The 21494-nt window shown below is 39.5% G+C and overlaps 1 protein-coding gene across 17 annotated transcripts in view; it reads left to right on the top strand.

Moving 5' to 3' along the window:
• Positions 1-21494, top strand: part of LOC130907881 (protein unc-80 homolog) — an 89950-nt gene that overhangs the window by 38719 nt on the left and 29737 nt on the right. For 9 of the 17 annotated variants that reach the window (XM_057823432.1, XM_057823426.1, XM_057823448.1 and 6 more), the window contains 22 exons: positions 4697-4832; positions 4908-5041; positions 5264-5441; positions 5520-5729; positions 6887-6984; positions 7091-7300; positions 7370-7477; positions 7544-7682; positions 10043-10224; positions 10331-10462; positions 12026-12058; positions 12464-12650; positions 12726-12857; positions 15086-15229; positions 16605-16705; positions 16784-16870; positions 16937-17120; positions 19157-19251; positions 19317-19406; positions 19508-19609; positions 19695-19875; positions 21078-21343. In XM_057823432.1, coding sequence (XP_057679415.1) covers positions 4697-4832; positions 4908-5041; positions 5264-5441; positions 5520-5729; positions 6887-6984; positions 7091-7300; positions 7370-7477; positions 7544-7682; positions 10043-10224; positions 10331-10462; positions 12026-12058; positions 12464-12650; positions 12726-12857; positions 15086-15229; positions 16605-16705; positions 16784-16870; positions 16937-17120; positions 19157-19251; positions 19317-19406; positions 19508-19609; positions 19695-19875; positions 21078-21343 — 3129 coding nt within the window. The remainder of the gene's footprint in view (positions 1-4696; positions 4833-4907; positions 5042-5263; positions 5442-5519; positions 5730-6886; positions 6985-7090; positions 7301-7369; positions 7478-7543; positions 7683-10042; positions 10225-10330; positions 10463-12025; positions 12059-12463; positions 12651-12725; positions 12858-15085; positions 15230-16604; positions 16706-16783; positions 16871-16936; positions 17121-19156; positions 19252-19316; positions 19407-19507; positions 19610-19694; positions 19876-21077; positions 21344-21494) is intronic. The other 8 variants (XM_057823513.1, XM_057823506.1, XM_057823476.1 and 5 more) reach the window with 3 other exon arrangements.

Here is a 21494-nt window from a genome sequence, read left to right as displayed (position 1 = left end):
AGATCATCTAGAAAGAAAAATCTAGAAATCACAATGCATGATTTTTTAAAAACAATTTATTTGTGTGATACAGCTGCAAATAAGTATTTGAACACCTGTCTATCAGCTAGAATTCTGACCCTGAAAGACCTGATAGTCCGCCTATTAAAAGTCCACCTCCACTCTGTTAAGGAACACGGAACTGGTGGGGGATCCCAACGCAGACAACAGGGAACGTGAGAGGGGAGATGCCAAGTTTATTGAACACACGATTTGTTACTCAGACGGCGTAGCAAGGGTCCCCAGGGGCCCCAGGCAACAAGCAACATGGGGCCCTTCGAACGTATGCAAGTAAGGTAATAGAGTAATAGAAAAAAAAGAGTAGCAAGACAAAAATACCACCATCGGATGTGGAGGTATATACCTTTGTGTGAAATCAGTAGTCAGATTGGCCCTACGACCCACCAAATTCAAATTATTCCGTAAAAACCACTGATTGGTGGACTACCGACCAAAATGAGTATTACATTTTCTGATAAAATTGTTTAGGATTATTTTAGATGCATATATGTTATATTTTTCTTATAGAGTATTCGACGAGGAATACAATAGACCCATTAACAGACTTTTTGGGAAAAATCACCATTTCTTTAAGTCGTCACATGAATAATGAGGTGGCCTGTGAAATTCAACTTAAAGTAATCTGGCAAGGATTTTCTAGAGAGTGCTTGGTGAATTACTTTTTAAACAATCATGTGATAGTAACAGGCGATTGGATTTCTTAATTAACTAAGTGACATGTTTAGTGCTGATTGGGACTGATAACAGAATTGTTAGATAACCTGTCAAATGATTCCATAGTATCACTCCCTACACTTGTCACTGCGACAGTGCAGTAAAGCTGCGTGAGCTAAATCTGATGGCCCTCTGGGGGCCCCCTGCTGGCTGGGGAAATGCAATGAAAACTGTTGGCCAGTTATTTCTATAACACAAGAACAGATTATCATTCAAAATTGTATTATTGTCAATGATTTGCAAAACAAAAGTTAACAAAAACAGCTATAACCCCAACCTCCATCTCCTAATTTTTACTTCCCTCATTTCCTCACTTACTTAATGCCAAATTTTAACTACTTAAGAACATAAGATGTACATTAAACTTTTTGTTGTGTTTTTTAATAATAAAGATATAAGTAACATAAATTCAGAAAAATAAGTACAAATTACTTATATTATGCGTGAAATGGAATATATTTTGAGGATCGCGCAAACATTGACTTTTTTAAATCATAAGGAAATGAATAAGTAGTCTAACATAAATGAACAAATATTAGTCCAAAGTGCACATTGACAGCTAAGATGTTCTGAACCTCCCCATCAAAGCAAATAAAACTAAATATGATAAATAAACCTCCTTAACTCTTGCCCTGCTCTTAAAAATTTGATCTATTTTCTGTTGCATTGCCCTTTTTTTTTTTTTTTTTTTTTTTTTTTTTTTTTTTTTTTTTTTTTTTTTTTTTTTGGCTGTTTCAGAAAACATGCACATTTGAACCAATCAGGGCTAACTATCTCTGGTGATCACATTTCAGTATGTCAGCCAATTGAACGGATAAATTAGTCCAGGCGTTATTCTATACTGCGTGCATTAGCGCATTGACGTGACTCGTCATCATCAGACTCAGATAACTGCAGCAGCTGGGGAAACCTCCATGCTTTCCGTGGAATAAGATAAATAATAAATATCGGTGGAAACGTTTTACGCTACACAAGCCCTTTATTATGCTTGTTGTGAACACTTGTGTTTGTAAATCGGATGTTGGTAGATTGTTTTCTTTTTGGAGATAAAATGCATATGTTTTTTTACATAGCGTTTTGACAGTTGCTGTCATATTTTCGGAATCAAAGCACCGTATAACGGCACACCGTTCCGGCCCTGAATCTTATACCGGAAATGCGTTCCTGACCGTTCTGGCCCACTTTCACCCCTGGAAATAAGACAAGTTGTTCTGGCGACATGGTGGTGCGTCCGCTGGGCTTTTAAAGCTGGCTGATTGTAACTGCTCACAGCTGCGTCCGCTCCACCCGTCTGACCTGCAATCAGGGCTCAGGAAGGAGGGGCAGAGGCCCTAACACACTCCATGTATTATCCTGAATGAGATGCACTTGTTTGAGGTCGATAGCGGCATAAAGACACCTGTCCACCCCATACAATCAGTAAGACTCAAACTTGTAACATGGTGAAGATCAAATAGCTGTCCGAAGACACCAGAGACAAAATTGTTCACCTCCACAAGGCTGGAAAGGGCTATGGAGCAATTGCCAAGCAGCTTTGTGAAACTCTTGGATCAATCATTAGAAAGTGGAAGACGCTAAAAATAACGGTCACTCTCAATTGGAGTGGAGCCCCATGTAAGATATCACCTCGTGGGGTCTCAATGATCCAAAAAAGATGAGGAATCAGCCCAGAACTACACAACAGGAGTTGGTCAATGACCTGAAAAGAGCTGGGACCAGCTTTTCCAAGGTTACTAATGGTAATCCACTAAGATATCATGGTTTTAAATCATGCATGGCAGGTAGGTTCCCCTGCTTAAACCAGCACATGTCTTAAGTTTGCCTATGACCATTTGGATGATGCAGAGGAGTCATGGGAGCAGGTTTTGTGGTCATATGAGATCAAAATGGAACTTTTTGGTCTTAATTCCACTCATAGTGTTTGGAGGAAGAAGAATGATGAGAATAACCCAAGAACACAATCCCTACTGTGAAGCATGAGGGTGGTAGCATCATGCTTTGGGGGTGGTTTTCTGCATATGGGACTAGATGACTGCACTGTATTAAGGAGAAGATGACCAGGGCCATGAGAGTAAAATAGAACTTTTTGGTCATAATTCCACTAACCGTGTTAGGAAAAAGTATCATGAGTACTATGTCAAAAACACCATCCCTACTGTAAGGCATGGAGGTGGTAGCATCATGCTTTGGAGGTGTTTTTCTGTGCATGGAATAGGACGAGTGCAGTGCATTAAAGAGAGGATGACTGGGGCCCCATATTGTGAGATTTTGGGGAACAACCTCCTTCCTTGAGTCAGAGCATTGAAGATGGGTCGTGCCCGGGTCTTCCAACATGACAATGACCCGAAGCACACAGCCAGGAAAACCAAGGCGTGGCTCCGTAAGAAGCATAACAAGGTTCTAGCATGGCCTAGCCAGTCTCCAGACCTAAACCCCATAGAAAACCTTCGGAGGGAGCTCAAACTCAGTGTTTCTCAGGGTTTCTGGGCTGTTGCCGATGGGTGGGCCAAGCCCCCTCCTGCACTGTGTGCAAACCTGGTGAAAAACTACAGGAAACGTTTGACCTCTGTAATTACCAACAAAAGCTATTGTACAAAATATTAACATTCGTTTTCTCAGGTGTTCAAATATTTATTTACAGCTGTATCACACAAATAAATCGTTTTTAAAAATCGTACATTGTGATTTCTGGATTTTTCCTTTTAGATTATCTATCTCACAGTGGACATGCACCTAGGATGAAAATTTCAGACCCCCTCCATGATTTCTAAGTGGGAGAACTTGGAAGATAGCAGTGTGTTATGTATGTATGTATGTATGTATGTTATGTAACGGTGTTATTTTTTCAGTAACAGGGTAATCTAACTAATTATTTTTTCCGCCGTTACACCGTTACCGTTACTGACGGTCAAAAGTGGTGCGTTACCCTACTTTGAGTAAATTGAAGAAACTACCAGCCGTAGCGAGTCTACTCTGCTCTGTTTGTCTGTCATCCAAGACTTGGGGTGCGTTCAGGTTAATGGCAATGAAAATAGTAAACACACATAGCCTACCTTTGCAAGAACGATGGAGTTGCCGTTTGATACGGTCATAATGTGCAGGTCCTGCACCCATCCGCAGCAAAACTCTTCGTAGCTTTGTAGCGATTTGTAATTTCGGAATCGCTGATGAGTTTAGTAACATAAACCAAACAATAAATACAGCAGAATGTCCATTTCGCGTAATTGTGGAAGCCCGTCGACATCTTTACTCCATTTGTCTTCGGCTTGCTCGTAAGGGTCATCATTGTTCACATCCTTAAGTATGATCACATATCTGTTCTTCGCCTTAGTAACGAGTTTGTCTCTTTATCGAACTGGCAAGTTAAAGTTTAATGTCCCGCGAGCCAGACCTGCTTTTTAAAGTAACGGAAATAGTTACTTGCCCTGGTAACTAGTTACTTTTGCTATAGAGTAATTCAGTTACTACCTCAGTAGAAGAAGTAGTGAGTAACTATAACTAATTACTTTTTTAAAGTAACGTGCCCAACACTGCTTATTTTCTTCACTATATATCTACGCACGTAACTTTAGACTCAGGTGCGTGTGATAATGGATATTACTGTCATGAGGAAATGTCTGGGATATTTGTATGTAATTGGGTAAAATACTTTTAATACTGATAAGATGTCTGCCTCCATGTTAGGCGTCCACTTTCTGTAAATACGGGTGTTTATTTAACATTTTTCTCGACTATTAAACATCATAAATTTGTTCATTTTAGAAATATATTTTTAATTTTTTTTACTCAGAAATGTACATGGGAGATACCACTCCCTCTAAGGTCAAAGGAGATTTTTTCCCCCTTAAAAGCCATTAGAATCTCAACACCAACTAACCATATCTACCCCTAAATGCCATGTGCCATTGTGTCTCAAAAAAAGGCAATTGGCACGCGGCTGAGCGAATTGTGCCACTGCGACAGCGAAAGTCCTGCCAACATCCTGGGGTACATCTACGATGAGGAGGCGAAACGGAGAATGAGGAAGGAGGATGAGGAAGAGGACTACTTAGATGATAGTAAGTCTGACGTGTCTTGCTGTTGCTGATTTTTCAAGTTTGGTCATTATTTGTCATTATTTTTCTACTTTCAAGACACAGTCAATCCGACAAAGTGTGGCTGCCCTTTTGCCCTGAAAATGGCTGCTTGCCAGCTGCTATTGGAAATCACCACCTTTCTACGAGAGACGTTCCCTTGCTTGCCGCGACCACGCACGGAACCACTTGTGGTACTTTTATGGATGTGATTTTTTTGTTGTTTTTTTTGGGCCTCAGTTTCATCAAGCAGTTAAATTTAGTTTGGTTGGGTCCTCTGTATTTCTATTTTAAAAACTTAAACTTTTCTTACTAGGCTGTCACAGCTAAGCAATTCTGCTTCATGGAAATCTGCTTCTTGGCAGACCGAAATGAATGTCAATCCTGGTTATAAACTTTTTTTCTTTCATCTGTAGGATTTAGAAAGCTGCCGTCTGCGTCTGGATCCCGAGCTTGGACGACATCGCTATGAGAGGAAGATCAGTTTTGCAGGCATCCTTGATGACGAGGACGGCCATGACTCGCTTAACAGTAGTAGCCACACTCTGAAGTCAGACACCATGTGTGATGAGAAAAAGGTTCAAGAGGCCACAGGTGAGCTGTTTGCTGAATTGGATCATTTGCACAGGTTTTTATTTGTTTGCGCAATTAGTTATTCACAATTTTCACCAGCTCCGACCAGGAAAATTCGAATCGGCGGCTCGCGGCTCCTCCAGATTAAAGGAGCCCGCAGTTTCCGTGTGAAAAAGGGGGGGTCTTTGTCTTCCATACGGCGGGCGGGCAGCCTGAAGAGCACCAAGATGTCCCGACAGGATTCAGAATCAGAAAATGAGGAGGGGATACTTTCACAAACAAACAGCAGGGATACTGTGACAGACATCGGTAAGTTCAGGACGAGTTATTGTCAATTTTGAATCAGTGGGACTCTCATAGTATACTTTAAATTCATAAATGTCACCAGGGGCGTTAACGGTCAGTGCCCTTCCACGGACACGCTCTGCCCACCCAAAGAAAACTGGATGTAGTAACGCCAGTCTGGGCACCGCGTATGGTATCCCATTCATATAGTACTGATGTGCTCTAAGTTTTAACCTTTGCGTTGTTACCTCCTCTTTCACCTTAAAAAAAAAAATTAAATGAAATGTTTGTTTTGTTTATGGGGGCGCTACACACATTTACACCTATTTTGATTTTTTTTTTTTTTTTTTTTTTTTTTTTTTTTACATTTGATCAGTTTTCACCAGTGTTCACCTGGCTGTTGAGTTTGGTGAGTTTTGAAGCATTCTGAGGGGGTCAAAGCGTCGGCGGGACAAAAAAGGACCGCTAGAGGGCGCTTGGCGCTACATAGTGTATTTGGAATGTCTTTACATGGTATCAAAGATTGCACCTGTCTTGACCTGCCTGCCGATTTTGGTGCATTTTAAAGCATTCTAAAGGGTTCAAATTGAGCTCAAAGGTGCTGCGGAACAAAGAATAACTATAATAATAATACAAATAAAACCGAGGAACCACAATAGGTTACCAAATAAAAACATTGTCACCTGCATGTCCATACTGTTCAGTTCTGGATGTGTTCTAAGTCAAATAAAATCAAATCAACTTTTATTTGTTTAGACAAAATCACAACAAAAGTTATCTCAAGGAGAAAACAAAACATGTTTTAAAGTGCAGTAGCCCTACGCTGGATTTCGACCTACTTGAGCATTGTAGATTCCAGGTAAGACTAATGCCCACCCACACCTGGCATCCTGGTAACACCACTGAATGTCACCACTATTTCAGAATACACATCACCATTTTATTTGGATCATGCTGTTAAACCTCTTATGATCTCAACATGGAACACAGGTTTTAGCATTCTTCCGTTTTTAAGAAACCATACACATAATCCTCATTGAATCTCTGCTCTTCAAAAAACAGTTTTTTTTGTTTGTTTTTTTTTTATACACTCAACAGTATTATATAACATCACAAATGATTGTAGACAGTTCTGGGGGGGTTTGTTGTAGTTTTTAATTCCCTTTTGCCCCCTCATGTAGGTAGTCCCTGTAGCACTAGTGAACCCAGCATCGAGCCTGAGGGCCAGAGCTCAAGCGGAACAGAAGACAACTACCACCGCAACATGTCATGGCTCCACGTACGTCTCCCCAAATGAGTACATGTACTGTAATGTCCAGAATTACCTGACAGAACAGGTTTTCCTTGAGTTTGGAAATCATGTTTTCCCACTAACATGTCTCCAGATCATGATCCTGCTGTGCAACCAGCAGAGCTTCATCTGCACTCACATTGACTTCTGCCACCCGCGTTGCTACCAGCACCACAACCGCTCCTGTGCCCGCCTTGTGCGGGCCATCAAGCTAGTGTACGGTGAGACGGTGGACAGTCTAAGAGAAGACAGCGGCGCAACGGCCGCCGGCATCATGAGTGCTCGTGCTCAGAAAAACAAAGAGGTGAGTCTGAGAACCGAACGAGGCCGTCGTACTTTGTGTTTGCTTCTCTGAGAAACTGTTTGGCCTCAGTGTTCTGACAAATCATGTCTGAGAACGCCATCCATGAAAAGGAGACCCACTGACAGCAACACAGAAGGAAAGAAGGACACTGGGATGTTAAAATACATCAGGAACCAAGTGAGGCATTTGGCTTTGTACAGTTTGCACTAGCGTTGGAAGTCAATTTGGACTTTTGTCCTGCAGGTGATGAGCTTGTCGCCAGCTCCCTTGTCACTGCTCATCAAAGCTGCTCCCATCTTGACTGATGATATGTATGGAGACATTCAGCCTGCAGCTTGGGAGCTCCTGCTCAGCGTGGATGAACATATGGCAGCAGCTTCAGGTGAAAACTTTGTCCTTACACTGGGTCATTGTGGCACCACATTTTCGAAGGACCCACATTTTATTTAAAAACATTTTACGTTTGGTATTTTTTAAGGCGTGTAGAAATCACATTTTCTTGCATTCACAACACAACCAACAAGATATGTAGAAATCACATTTTCTATAGCTAAAGTACAGTGAAGAAAATAAGTATTTGCATGTTCTCCTTTAGAAATCATGGAGGGAATTGTGAAAGAATATTTTATTCATGCTTATAAAACACATGACTCCTGTCAAACTATATTCATTTGTGAGACTGTATCCATCCATGTTCTTGCGCTGCACATATATTCCTTTGAACATTCTACAACGAGTATCTGTTGACTGCCTTATCTGATTTGACTCCCTCTTGTACCAGCTAGAGCCGGTGCTCAAGGTCATAACTCAGGATGTTTTTCTGTGGAAAATCACGCGAGTTGGGCTGTAATAAGGTTCACTTTCGTTTTCCTAGAAGGTATCGTTTCATAGTAAGCAACGCTCCCTTTCTTCAGTATATAGAGACTTGATTTGTATTATCACCTTGTACTCCTGCGTGGTCACAGCTCCTGGCTGGATCACACCATTTGTACCCTTGATATATATCTTGCTTACAAAGTCTTCAAAGCAGGCAATCCTTGGCTGAGTCTGATTCTTTTCTCCTATATTAATACTTGTCTGGTTGTTCAAAAGAGAACTTCCCTGACAGAGGGGTTTGAATTTTAATCGTAGGTGCATGTCCTCCCTGAAAGACATAATCTAAAAAGAAAAATCCAGAAAACACAATGTATGATTTTTTTTAACTATTTGTTTGTGTGATGCAGCTGCAAATAAGTATTTGAACACCTGAGAAAACTAATGTTAATATTTGGTACAGTAGCATTTGTTTACAATTACAGTGTTCAAACGTTTCCTGTAGTTTTTCACCAGGTTTGCACACACTGCAGGAGGGATCTTGGCCCACCCATCAGTAAGGTTTCTGGGCTGTCGCTGAGAAACACGGAGTTTGAGCTCCTTCCAAAGGTTTTCTATGGGGTTAAGGTCTGGTGACCGGCTAGGCCATGCTAGAACCTTGTTATGCTTCTTACGGAGCCAAACCTTGGTTTTCCTGGCTGTGTGCTTCAGGTCATTGTCATGTTGGAAGACCCAGGCACGACCTATCTTCAATGCTCTGACTCAAGGAAGGAGGTCTTTCCCCAAAATCTCACAATACAGGGCCCCAGTCATCCTCTCCTTAATACAGTACACACGTCCTGTCCGATGCGCAGAAATACACCCCCAAAGCATGACGCTACCGCTCCCATGCTTCACAGTAGGGATGGAGTTCTTAAGATAGTACTCATCATTCTTCTCCCTCCAAACACGGTTAGTGGAATTATGACTAAAAAGTTTTATTTTACTCTCATCTGACCACAAAGCTCCCATGACTTCTCTGCATCATCAAAATGGTCTTAGATAAACTTAAGACGGGCCTTGAAATGTGCTGGTTTAAGCAGAGGAACCTTCCGTGCCATGAATGATTTCAAGCCATTCTAGTGTATTACCAACAGTAACCTTGGAAATGTTTGTCTCAGCACTTTTCAGGTCATTGACCAACTCCTGTCATGTAGTTCTGGGCTGATTCCTCACTTTTCTTAGAATCATTGAGACCCCGTGAGGTGATTATGGGGCTCCACTCCATTTTAGATTGACCATCATTTTTAGCTTTTTCATTTTCTAACTATTGATCCAACAGTGGGCCCTTTTTTTCACAAAGCTGCTTGGCAATTGCTCCATAGCCCTTTCCTGCTGTGTGGAGGTGAACAATTTTGTCTCTGGTGTCTTTGGACAGCTGTTTGGTCTTAACCATGTTAAAAGTTGAGTCTTACTGAGTATGTATGGGGTGGACAGGTGTCTTTTTGCTGCCATTGATCTCAAACAATTGCATCTGATTCAAAATAATACCATAAAGTGCAGGTGGACTTTTAATAGGTGGACTAACAGGTCTTTCTGGGTCAGAAATTTAGCTGATAGACAGGTGTTCAAATATTTATTTGCAGCTGTATCACACAAATAAATTGTTAAAAAATAATGCATTGTGATTTCGTGATTTTTCTTTTTAGATGATCTCATAGTCTCACAGTGGACATGCACCTACGATGAACATTTCAGACTCCTCCATGATTTCTAAGTGGGAGAACTTGCAAAATAACTGGTTGTTCAAATACTTATTTTCTTCACTGTATATACTAGTATATCAGGATGACTAGAATTTCAACAACATAAGAAAAAATACTACAGCGAGATTTTCACCTCACAACAATGACTGGTGATATTTTTCTCCTGTCCTTTCCTTCTCCCCAGCCGCCATGTTTCTCCTGTGCGCAGTCAAGGTCCCCGATGCCGTGACTGAGATGATGATGGCCGAGTTCCAACACCACGAGGCCTGCCAGCGGATTAACTCTATCCTGAAATTCTACACGCTTTGGCGATTCCGCTACCAGGTGTGGCCTCGCATGGAGGAAGGAGCCCAGCAGATCTTCAAAGTATGCATTATTGTTACAGTTGGAAAAAAATGTTTAATTTGCACCCTTTTGAATGATTTAGAGGGCATGTTGTAATGTATGTTTTTTGTTGTTGTTGTTTTTTAAGATTCCGCCACCCAGCATAAACTTCACCCTGCCATCTCCCATACTTGGCATGCCCTGTGTCCCCATTTTTGACCCCCCATGGGTTCCCCAGAACACCGGAAGTGTCCAAGACCCAATCAATGAGGACCAATCTGTAAGTGTATGCTTATTGTAATTGGTTTTGTTTTTATCAATGGTAGAGTAATAGTCATTGTTTTTATGCTGGATAATAAAGTTCGTTACAGATTTTGTAAATATTTTTCCCGTTTGATAATCTTAAAAATATCCTTGGTCCACAGATGAGCAAAAATGAGCAAAATATTTCCCAAACAAAAACCTGCTTTTAATTACTGAACCTTCATCTGCATATTTGCGCATTTAAATTTTGACCTCAACCCAATATATTTTCTGATCTTTTTTGTGAAAGTCTAGTCATATGAAAAGTTTAATTTTTGTTAATCAATACCGAATCCCCTTAGATGGTAATTCTGATCATGTAACACAAAGAAATATTTAACTAGACTTTAATACAATAATATAAATAATAATAATCAGTGTAGATAGGTACATACATAGTTTTGTTAATAGTATTTTTTTTTTACTCTATGATTGCGAAATATGATTACTGGAGCTTATAACTCAATGTTTTGTACTGTTGGTCTTAATTCTAATGTTTAAGTCCATGCGCACGTGCTTTGTTCATCACCAGAAAATATTTATTTATTTACTTTTATTTTTTTTTATTTAATTTTTTGTTAGAGAGCATTGTGACAGATAACATTCAATTTCCTTTTTTTCTTGGTTGTATCATGAAGCAAGGTTGTTCATGTGACATGCTCAAATCGACAATTTGCTGATATACCTTCAATTGAATGAAAAATCATTCAGTAGCTGAAGCTCTTTTTTATGTTGGCTTTATGGTGTTCTAGGAGTTTACAACAAAAGTGTTCACAATTGCTGTGTCTGTGATTTGATTACACATACACTTTTGGAAATTCATTTCAAGCATTGTGACTAGAACAAGTTATCGCTACCTAACAGATTATTACTATTACTATTACTATTACTATTTTAGTTGATTTATTCATTATGATTGGCTAAGGTGGTCATTTTGTAAAAGATTCACCATTGATCAGTGAGGGAGTGGCTAAATTATGGTTTTAGTTAACTAGGAAATTTGCTGCAGAGAGCGAGAAAATTATTGAAGCAGAAAAAGATCAGACAGTCAAAGTACTAAGGGCTGAATGAAATTCCAAAACTTATGTTTTATGGGAACAATCTTGGCCAAATTTGTTTTAGATTCGTATTTACAGAAATTTTCCTTCATGCGTGTATTAATGCTCTTCAAAATAAAGATCAGCAGCTTTAAAAAAAAAAAAAAAAAATAGATAGATAGATAGATAGATAGATAGATAGATAGATAGATAGATAGATAGATAGATAGATAGATAGATAGATAGATAGATAGATAGATAGATAGATAGATAGATAGATAGATAGATAGATAGATAGATAGATAGATAGATAGATAGATAGATAGATAGATAGATAGATAGATAGATAGATAAAAATAAATGTCAAGTCTACACTTGCATCGGAAAAAAGAAGAAAATTCCACTTTTCTCTTCTTCATGTTAGTGGTAATGCATGATTATTCTAAGTGGTACAGATTTTGATGAAGACCTTCCTTTATCATTTTATCTGTCTTTGTTTTTAGTTCCCCACGTTAATTCAGTCAGTCCATGCCATAGTAAGTTTTCTGTCCAGATCTTTGTGCTGATGCATCTTTTTATCTTAAGTCATAAATATCAGGCAATACATTCTTTGTTTCATTTTGTCTAGACAATTGGGGGTGAATTTTATATTTCTCAAAGGTTTCCAGGAAGGGGGCAGTTGCATCTTGATCAGAAATGAGCTCTGTCTTTGGGACAACAATAGCATGCATCAGACATTGTGTGTTGTGCTGTGTATGCATGATGAGACAGATTGTATGTTCTCATGTATGTGTCCGAGCACGCGTGCCAATGCCATGATATGCAGCAAGTTTTCTATTTCTGCCCGGGATGACCGCAGAGCTCTAGTGAGCCAGTGGAGGGTTACTGTATGCTTGATGAAAATCAAAGTCGCACAGTCTTAATCGACATCACCCCCGCAGAAATCCTTCTCAGCACGGGCAGTGTCACGCTCCCATCAACGAGCCGAGCACATCCTAAAGAACTTGCAGCAGGAGGAGGAGAAGCGACGCCTGGGTCGTGAAGCCAGCATCATTACAGCCATCCCTGTAGCGCAGGAAGCATGCTACGAGCCCACGTGCAGCCCTCCGTCAGAGCAAGAGGAGGAAGGTAGGGCACAAAACCGATGCGTTTCATTCTTTTTCTTGCTCCTAAACTGTCCGTGTTTGACTTTGATGCTGCCAGCAGAAGAAGTGGTGAACCTGGCGTCTCGCCGTCTGTCTGTTAGTCCATCCTGCGCCTCCAGCAACTCCCACAGGAATTATTCTTTCCGACGAGGCTCTGTGTGGTCAGTCCGCTCATTAGCCAGTGCTGAAGGTACGATGTACTCTCAATGTGCAGCTTGTTTTGAAAGTTCACATGCTTTTTTAACATTTGGTACAAAATTAAATGAGCAAAAGACCAAGGTGCAGCATACACATTAGAAAGATCTCCCACAATACCACTTTAAGGGTCAGACAACACTTACTGCAATGGTTCTTAACCTTCCTTAAGGTACTCAACCACATGAGTTTCACGTGTGCATTCACCGAACCATCACCAGGCATTTTTTCTCTCAAAATCAAAACTGTTATAGCAAAGCTAGAAAGAAAATATCTCATAGGCAAATGTTGCATGCATGTTTTTACACAGGTCAAACTTTAAACTTAATTTAATGTTTTTATCTTTGCAGATATAGAGATGTCTGAAGCATTTGTTACATATTTGGCCTGCAGCCATTTCGTCATCACACATGGGCCAATACGCATTCGTCTTTGATTTTTTTTTTTTTTTCTTAATTCAAATATACAGAAATAAATCTTATGTTGTTCAACATTAAGCCCAGGGGTGAAAGTGGGCCACAACGGTCAGGAACGCAGTTCCAGTATAAGATTCAGGGCCGGAATGCAGTTCCAGTATAATATTTAGGGTAGGAACGCTGTGCCGTTAAACGGTGCTTTGATTCCGAAAATATGACGGCAACTGTCAAAACGCTATGTATAAAAACATATGCATTTTATCTCCAAAAAGAAAACAATCTACCAACATCCGATTTACAAACACAAGTGTTCACAACAAGCATAATACAGGGCTTGTGTAGTGTAAAACGATTCCACCGATATTTATTATTTATTTTATTCCACGGAAAGCATAGAGGTTTCCCCAGCTGCTGCAGATATCTGAGTCTGACGATGACGAGTCACGTCAATGCGCTAATGCACGCAGTATAGCAAAATGCCTGGACTAATTTATCCGTTCAATGAGCTGACATACTGAAATGTGATCACCAGAGATAGTTAGCCCTGGTTGGTTCAAATATGCATGTTTTCTGAAATAGCAAAAAAAAAAAAGTTTTAAGTTGAATTGATGCAACAAAAAAGGGCAATGCAACAGAAAATAGATCAAATTTTTAAGAGCAAGGGAAGAGTTAAGGAGGCTTATTTATCATATTTAGTTTTATTTGCTCTGATGGGGAGGTTCAGAACATCTTAGCTGTCAATGGGCCCTTTGGACTTATATTTGTTCATTTATGTTAGACTACTTATTCATTTCCTTATGATTTAAAAAAGTCAATGTTTGCGCGGTCTTCAAAATATATTTCATTTCACGCATAATATAAGTCATTTGTACTTATTTTTCTGAAATTATGTTACTTATATCTTTATTATTAAAAAACACAACAAAAAGTAAATGTTTACAATAACTTCAATTTTAATGTACATCTTATGTTCTTAAGTAGTTAAAATTTGGCATTAAGTATGTGAGGAAACGAGGGAAATAAAAATTAGGGGATGGAGGTTGGGGTTATTGCTGTTTTTGTTAACTTTTATTTTGCGAATCATTGAAAAAAAATCAATTTTGAATGAAAATCAGTTTTTGTAAGTGTTACAAAAATAACTGACCAAAACCGTTTTCTTTGCATTTCGGTAGTGTTGACACCCCCCCCACCCCACCCCACCCAAAATAAATAAATAAATAAATAAGCCTTCTGGCTCCATGGCGACCTTCAGATCAGGGAGTTCCAGCAAGAAATTCTAACCTCTTTCACCCCTGATTAAGCCTGCTTAGTGACATTAACCTTGACAATGTGGTTTCTGTCATCCTTACATCTCAAATGACACCAAATTTACTGTAACTCCCTATATTCTGTTAGTACACAAAATCATTTTCAAAGGGGGGAAAAAATGAATCTCTACACACACAAAAAACAATACAACAGTGTGAAACAAAAATTTACTGCAAAAAATGTGCCTTTTGTCATAGACTTCATAATGATAGGGTTTACAATTATGAAGTCTATGCTTTTGTTGTTGTTTTTCACGTTAGAAAATGAAAGTTCCATTGTGAATTGTGATGCACATGATGAAGTTGTTGTCTGTCCCTTTTTTCAAAGCTTATCATTATATTCTGGTTGCATCAAACTCAAAGCTACCGGATCATTTGGTTGGATGAATGGCAACCGATTCTATACACATTGTAGTTAAGCAATAGGCGAAATGAAGTGGGGTTTCTCCTTCCATGTTCCACTGAAGTCGAACTCCGCTTTGTGTATTGTATTTTTGCAGATGAAGAGAATACGACAGAACACACACCCACACACCACATGGTACAGCCACCACAGGCAGTCTTTCCAGCATGCATTTGTGCTGCCGTGCTCCCAATCGTGCACCTCATGGAGGACGGTGAGGTTAGAGAGGACGGTGTAGCTGGTAAGCCTATTTTTGTCACTTAGACTCTATATTACAGATCCTGTAAACTTGTAAAGTGATTTCAGGTTTTCATTAAATGTAGTTAAGTATTAAACTAAAAAATAAAAATAAAAAAACAATTATGTACTTGGTGGTGATGTATACCACATTTTAAATACACTTTACAGGGACTGTAAAGCTACCCTATATTGAATCAGTACCAAATCTTAGCTAGATATATATGACGGAAAACACTCAGGTGACTTGAAGTTCCGCTCTGAGACCCCCAATTTGGCCAAATTTCAAAATTGTCCTGTGTGATACATCATTGGAAAGCTTAAAATCTGAATTTTCTGGGAGAAGAAAAAAATTTTCAACAGGAGGGCATTTAAGAATTAAAAAAAATGTAAACCCTCACTTGAGTTGAGAGCATGAGAAAGCATAATTAAAAGAACCATCATTTTAACGAGATATTATCGTGCACTTACCTTGTTTTGATCCAAAAACTCAGTGTAGCATGTATCACTGAGTGTCAAGACACAGCTGTGAATGGCCACAGCCGGACTTTTGGGGGATTTTATTGGTAAAACATGGTAATATAACAAGGAGTCACGATGCAGACATCAAGGGTGAGATTTTCTTTGTCATATATTTACCCTTTTAAACGTTTTTTTTTTTTTTTCCTCCCCATTTTTCTTTGTGTGGATCGATTATTTTCTGAAATATCGGGGAAAATGCGACAGTAACAAAAAAAATACAACTAAGCGATAGTTATGAGGTAAATATCCATGACCTATTTACAGACACTATTTTTTTCATTGTGACGTAATTTTTAAAAAAAGTTTAAAATATGTGAGTGAATAATTTTTTTCAAGATGTTTTTTTTTTTGTTTGTTTGTTTGTTTAAAAACTAAATATTACACATCAATGATTCTAATCTCAAAATGAGAGACATTTCAAATAATAAATTTAATTACTTACCTTCTTTTTATGGCCGGGTTGAAACAAATGCGGTTGCGCGGTGTCTGTAAACGGGGGTCTCCAAGGTAAAACGGACGGCTTAATGCGCCATGAAACTGTTATGGCAGCATGTAGACATATTGTTCTATCAAACACAACAGTTCTTTTGGCTTCAAATATAGCAGTTTATTTTAAAGAGGGGTGCAAGAGCAGAAACTGCTTTTTCAGCCTTGTCTGTGTTTTCCGTCGTATCGTGTATATTTTTTTTCATAACACATGGTAAGATAGGTTGTGGTATATATTCCGTATAAATAGTTTTTGAACTATTAATGTAAGCGTTTATCAACACATTTGGAGGCTGTTAATTACTTGCTTAGTAGCGTTCCTGCAATTACGTTTGGTTTTATTTTTTTCTTATGTTTATTTATCTGCTTAGTGAGTGCAGTTGCCCAGCAAATCTTGTGGAACTGCCTCATTGAGGATCCTGCCCTTGTTCTGCGTCATTTCCTGGAGAAACTCACCGTGAGCAACCGGCAGGTAGGTCAACAACAGCACACACAAATTGTCCATATTCTTGACGGATGCCTTGTAAGACTGCGCCTTGACCTTCACCAGGATGAGTTGATGTACATGTTAAGGAAGCTGCTGCTTAATATTGGAGACCTTCCAGCACAGACCTCCCACATCCTTTTCAACTACTTGGTGAGTTTGTGGGAAAAAGTTAGCATTCATCTTTGACTTGTCTAATGCTCAGTCGTTTCCTCTTAGGTGGGCTTGATCATGTACTTTGTGCGGACACCCTGCGAGTGGGGGATGGATGCCATCTCAGCTACGCTCACCTTCTTGTGGGAAGTGGTGGGCTATGTAGAAGGGCTATTCTTCAAGGACCTGAAGCAGACCATGAAGAAGGAACAGTGTGAAGTCAAGCTGTTGGTCACTGCGTCCATGCCAGGTGAGTTTGATTATTTTTTTCAGTCCAAACTGATTAGACATCTGTCGTCATTGATGTCAGCCAGTGATTTAAAGTTGGTCATAATTAGAATTGGAATATTGTAATATGAAGTGACACAATATGCATATCACAATAAGACATTCAGTTTGCGACTTATAGTATAAATATCTTTTTGAGAAATATTTCATAAATATCCGTTTATTTTATTTGACAATATTTCTCACTGACGTCATTTTACCATATGACATCAAACGCGAAGGTCACAAGCATGGGTGATTCTCGTCTGAAGGGAGCCGCAACCATAGACTATGGATACTGAATGAAAAACTACACTCGTCATAATTTCATGATTTTTGTTGAACCGATTTTCACAATATTGTTATAAAGACCTGTTAGGTTTATCTCACCCAACAGTGGCAAGAAACACAGACAGGGAGGCAGGTTTGGTCTTATTGGAGGGAAGCTGGCAGCAGATGTTCAGCTCCAAATGCTCAAAAATGCTCTGAACACTACCAATTGTCGTTACTACTTTATTCTATTAGGGCAGGAGCAAATTAACATACAACACATTCACTTGTGACTGTGGGCCTACAGAATACTCCCTCATACATGTTTACCAAAGACTGTGCTAGTCCTTGATTACCGTAATTGTCGGACTATAAGCCGCTACTTTTTTCCTTCATTTTGAATCCTGCGGCTTAAAGTCCAGTGCGGCTTATTTGTTGATTTATTTCAGTTAAAATGGAACACTTGACTTGACAGCGGTGTCATAAGACTGTCATAAGACCATCATAATTATGACATGACACTGTCATGGGCATTACTGAATGCTTATGTCATTAAGTGTCATCTGGCAAATGATGTCACTAACTCCATTTATGTCCACCTTGAATTTTTACATCCAAAAGTGAGATAATTTGCCAGATAACACTAAATGACATCTGTTATAAGCATTCATAAATGCTCATGACAGTGTCATATCATAATTATCATTGTCTAATGACAGTCTTATGGCACCACTGTCAAATATAGTGTTACCAAATACCATAACTAGCAATAATGAAACAACTGGAACAGTAACTGAAGAAATAATTAGCACAGAACATGAATTTTGATAGTTATTTGCATCTGTTGCGCTGCAATGCATGCTAGAGGGCATGTTGGACAACAACAGTGTTGACCGTAGGCGGTAGCAGAGGTTGACTGTCTCGCCCAAGGGAGCAGTGATGACCAAATGAAGCTTTTTGAAGCAATGAAGCTTTGCAACCAAGTGGTTCAAAGCTTCATGGGGGTTCATTTGGTCTTATGAAAGTTGTTTGATTTTGCTGTCAAATGAAGTATTACCGGTTAATATCTTTTGGTGTTAATATCCCATAATACAGTGAGGACAGCTGCGGCTTATAGTCCGGTGTGGCTTATCTATGAACAAATGCCGTTTTCATGCCAATTTTTGTGGGTGGCGGCTTATAGTCAGGTGCGCCTTATAGTGCGAAATCTACGGTATTATAATCATTGATTCATGACATCAACTCATACTGCCAGCCACTCTCTAATCACAGAGTGGTCACATATAGTCAGTTCAAAAGTACAAGAACTATGCCAAATACAAAGATCATTTGAACAGTTTAATGTGCACTTTAATGTATGCGGAAATATCAAATCAGAACAATGTAAGTAAAGCATAAAACCAGTCAATATTTTGTACATATTCTCCAATAACACCAAATATGTAAGCCTAGATATATGGCTATATGGCTACCTATAATTCCGGGGGGGACAGCATGTAATAAATACTACATAGAATTAGATATACAAACATTGTTTTCTGTTTTTCATTCATCTGTAATCATTAAAAAAATTCTGACAAGCACTGCTCAATATATTGCAATGTGTACTGCAATATGTTCGTGTCATATTGGATCATATCACAATACACTTCCCTAATCGTAATGGTGGTACTTTGAGATCTAGTTTTTGAGGTACTTAATGTATCAGGTTTGAGAAGCACTGATCTAGTTTTCTTCTCTTTGGTGCAGGAACCAAGACTCTGGTGGTCCACGGACAGAACGAGTGTGACATCCCGACGCAGCTGCCAGTCCATGAAGACACACAGTTTGAAGCTTTGCTTAAGGTGACTCATCCATATTAACTGATCAGAAGCTTATAAAATACATTGATCATCTTCCTTCCAACCAGGAATGTCTGGAGTTCTTTAACATTCCAGAGGCTAGGTCAGCACATTATTTTCTTATGGACAAACGGTGGAACCTCATCCATTATTCCAAGGTAGTGTAGGAAACATTATGAATTATCTTTCACATAGTGTTTTTAAAGCGTCCAGTTTTGTTTCAAAATACTGTATTCTATGTTTTTCTCCCCTCCTCCAGACATACGTAAGAGACATCTACCCCTTTCGGAGGTCAGTCTCACCACAGCTCAACCTTGTTCACATGCTTCCTGAGAAAGGACAGGAGCTTATCCAGAAACAGGTTCAGTCAGCACTCCATCAATTGTTAAAGTTGTGCCCTGATGCTTTCTCTCATTCTTACCTGTCACCATTCATTTTGTCTTTAGGTGTTTTCCCGCAAACTGGAGGAGGTAGGCCGAGTGCTCTTCCTTATCTCCCTTACTCAGCATATGCCAGCGGTCCATAAACAGTCCCACGTCTCACTGCTCCAAGAAGACCTTCTCCGCCTGCCATCTTTCCCGAGAACTGCTATTGATGCCGAGTTCTCCCTTTTTAATGAGACACAGGGTTTGTCTCCCACCATAATACTATAATTGCTTATCTCAAACTTTTTATGCCAACAACTGCCTGGGAAAAAATGTTTACACAGTGCCACATTCAAATTCAATTCAATTTTATTTGTATAGCCCTATGTCACAACAAGGTTGTCTCAGAGGGCTTTGCAGAGTCAATATGATACACAGTCAGGAACCGTAAATGAATTCGATGAAGTTTATGTCCTGGGCATCCCCCATCCTTAGACCTTCCATGGCGGCAAGGAAAAACTCCAAAAACCCTATGGTAAAAATGAGAAACCTTGGGGAGAACCACAGTCAGGAGAGATCCACTCCCAGGACGGACAGCCTATAGATGCACCAGGACTGATGGTGGGTATTAGCAGCAGGAGGTCCAGTTTGTAGAGATGCAATGGAGTGATGAAACAAGAGGGGGTCCATCTAGCCAGATGAGACCCGGGGGGCAACGAGGACATCCATCCAGCCAGGGGTCAGGATAGTCAGGAGGCTGCGGCTGAAAAATAGCCCCTCCTCCAGAGGGGAGGGTGGAAAGGGGACACCGGGTGAGTAGTGATGAAGAGACTAGTCAACTAGATATTAGAATTAGAAAAGAGAAATAAAGTAAAGACAAGTGGTAGGTAGAGTGAGAAACAGGGGATAGGACTCAATGGCTGTACTTCCCCCAGCTTTATAGCTTCTAGTGCAGCTTAGACTGAACTGTGAGTCTAGTCCGATTTCAAGTAGCCTGACCATAAGCTTTGTCAAATAAGAACGTTTTTAGTCTAATCTTAAACAGACAGGAGCTTAGTAGCTAAAGGCTCTAGCTCCTACTGTACTTTTATACTTACTGTACTTTTTATTGCCAATATTAAAACAATAACATAGTAAATAGTAGAAGCGTTACTACAAAACAGAATAACTTTAGACTCCACACCCCACCCCCCAAAAAAAAATAGTTTACAAAGTACGTTTTTTGTTTAAATTCGTTTTGTTTGCTTTCTATTGCTCATTAAAAAACACCCTGCCGAACAAAAATATACATGGAGCAAAGACTGACATGCTAAGACTTTAGTGTACATGCATCAACATGCTTCTTTGACACAAATTGTCATTTTCTTGTCACCTAGGAATCTGGCGCAATTTTGTAGCATTCAACAGAAAGAGAAAGCAGAAAAACATTTTTCCATCGATTACATCTGCCTCTTTGCCCTTTAGGTAAGGAGCTATTCGGCTTAGACACCCTTCACAAGGTGTTGTGGATTAAGCTTCTTGAAGAGATGTTCCTGGGCATGCCCAGCGAGTACCCGTGGGGAGATGAGATGATGCTGTTCCTAAATGTTTTTAATGGGGCGTTACTCCTTCACCCGGAAGACAGCGCCCTCCTCAGACAGCATACAGCCACTGCGATCAACACTGCCGTACACTTCAATCATCTGTTCTCACTGAGTGGCTATCAGTGGATCTTGCCAACTATGCTACAGGTATGTAATGCACTTGAAAGTGAAATTCAAGAGCGGTATGTTCACAGAGAATACAAATATCTGAACAACTGGCTGGATTAAAAAAAAAGCTTATATTTAAAACCTACACTCAAACACAAAGAGTTTATCTTTCTTACTTTATACAATTAAA

This window comes from Corythoichthys intestinalis, chromosome 2, assembly GCF_030265065.1.
Source record: "Corythoichthys intestinalis isolate RoL2023-P3 chromosome 2, ASM3026506v1, whole genome shotgun sequence".
In the NCBI taxonomy this organism is placed as follows: Eukaryota; Metazoa; Chordata; class Actinopteri; order Syngnathiformes; family Syngnathidae; genus Corythoichthys; species Corythoichthys intestinalis.
This window is presented reverse-complemented; position numbering and strand designations above follow the sequence as displayed.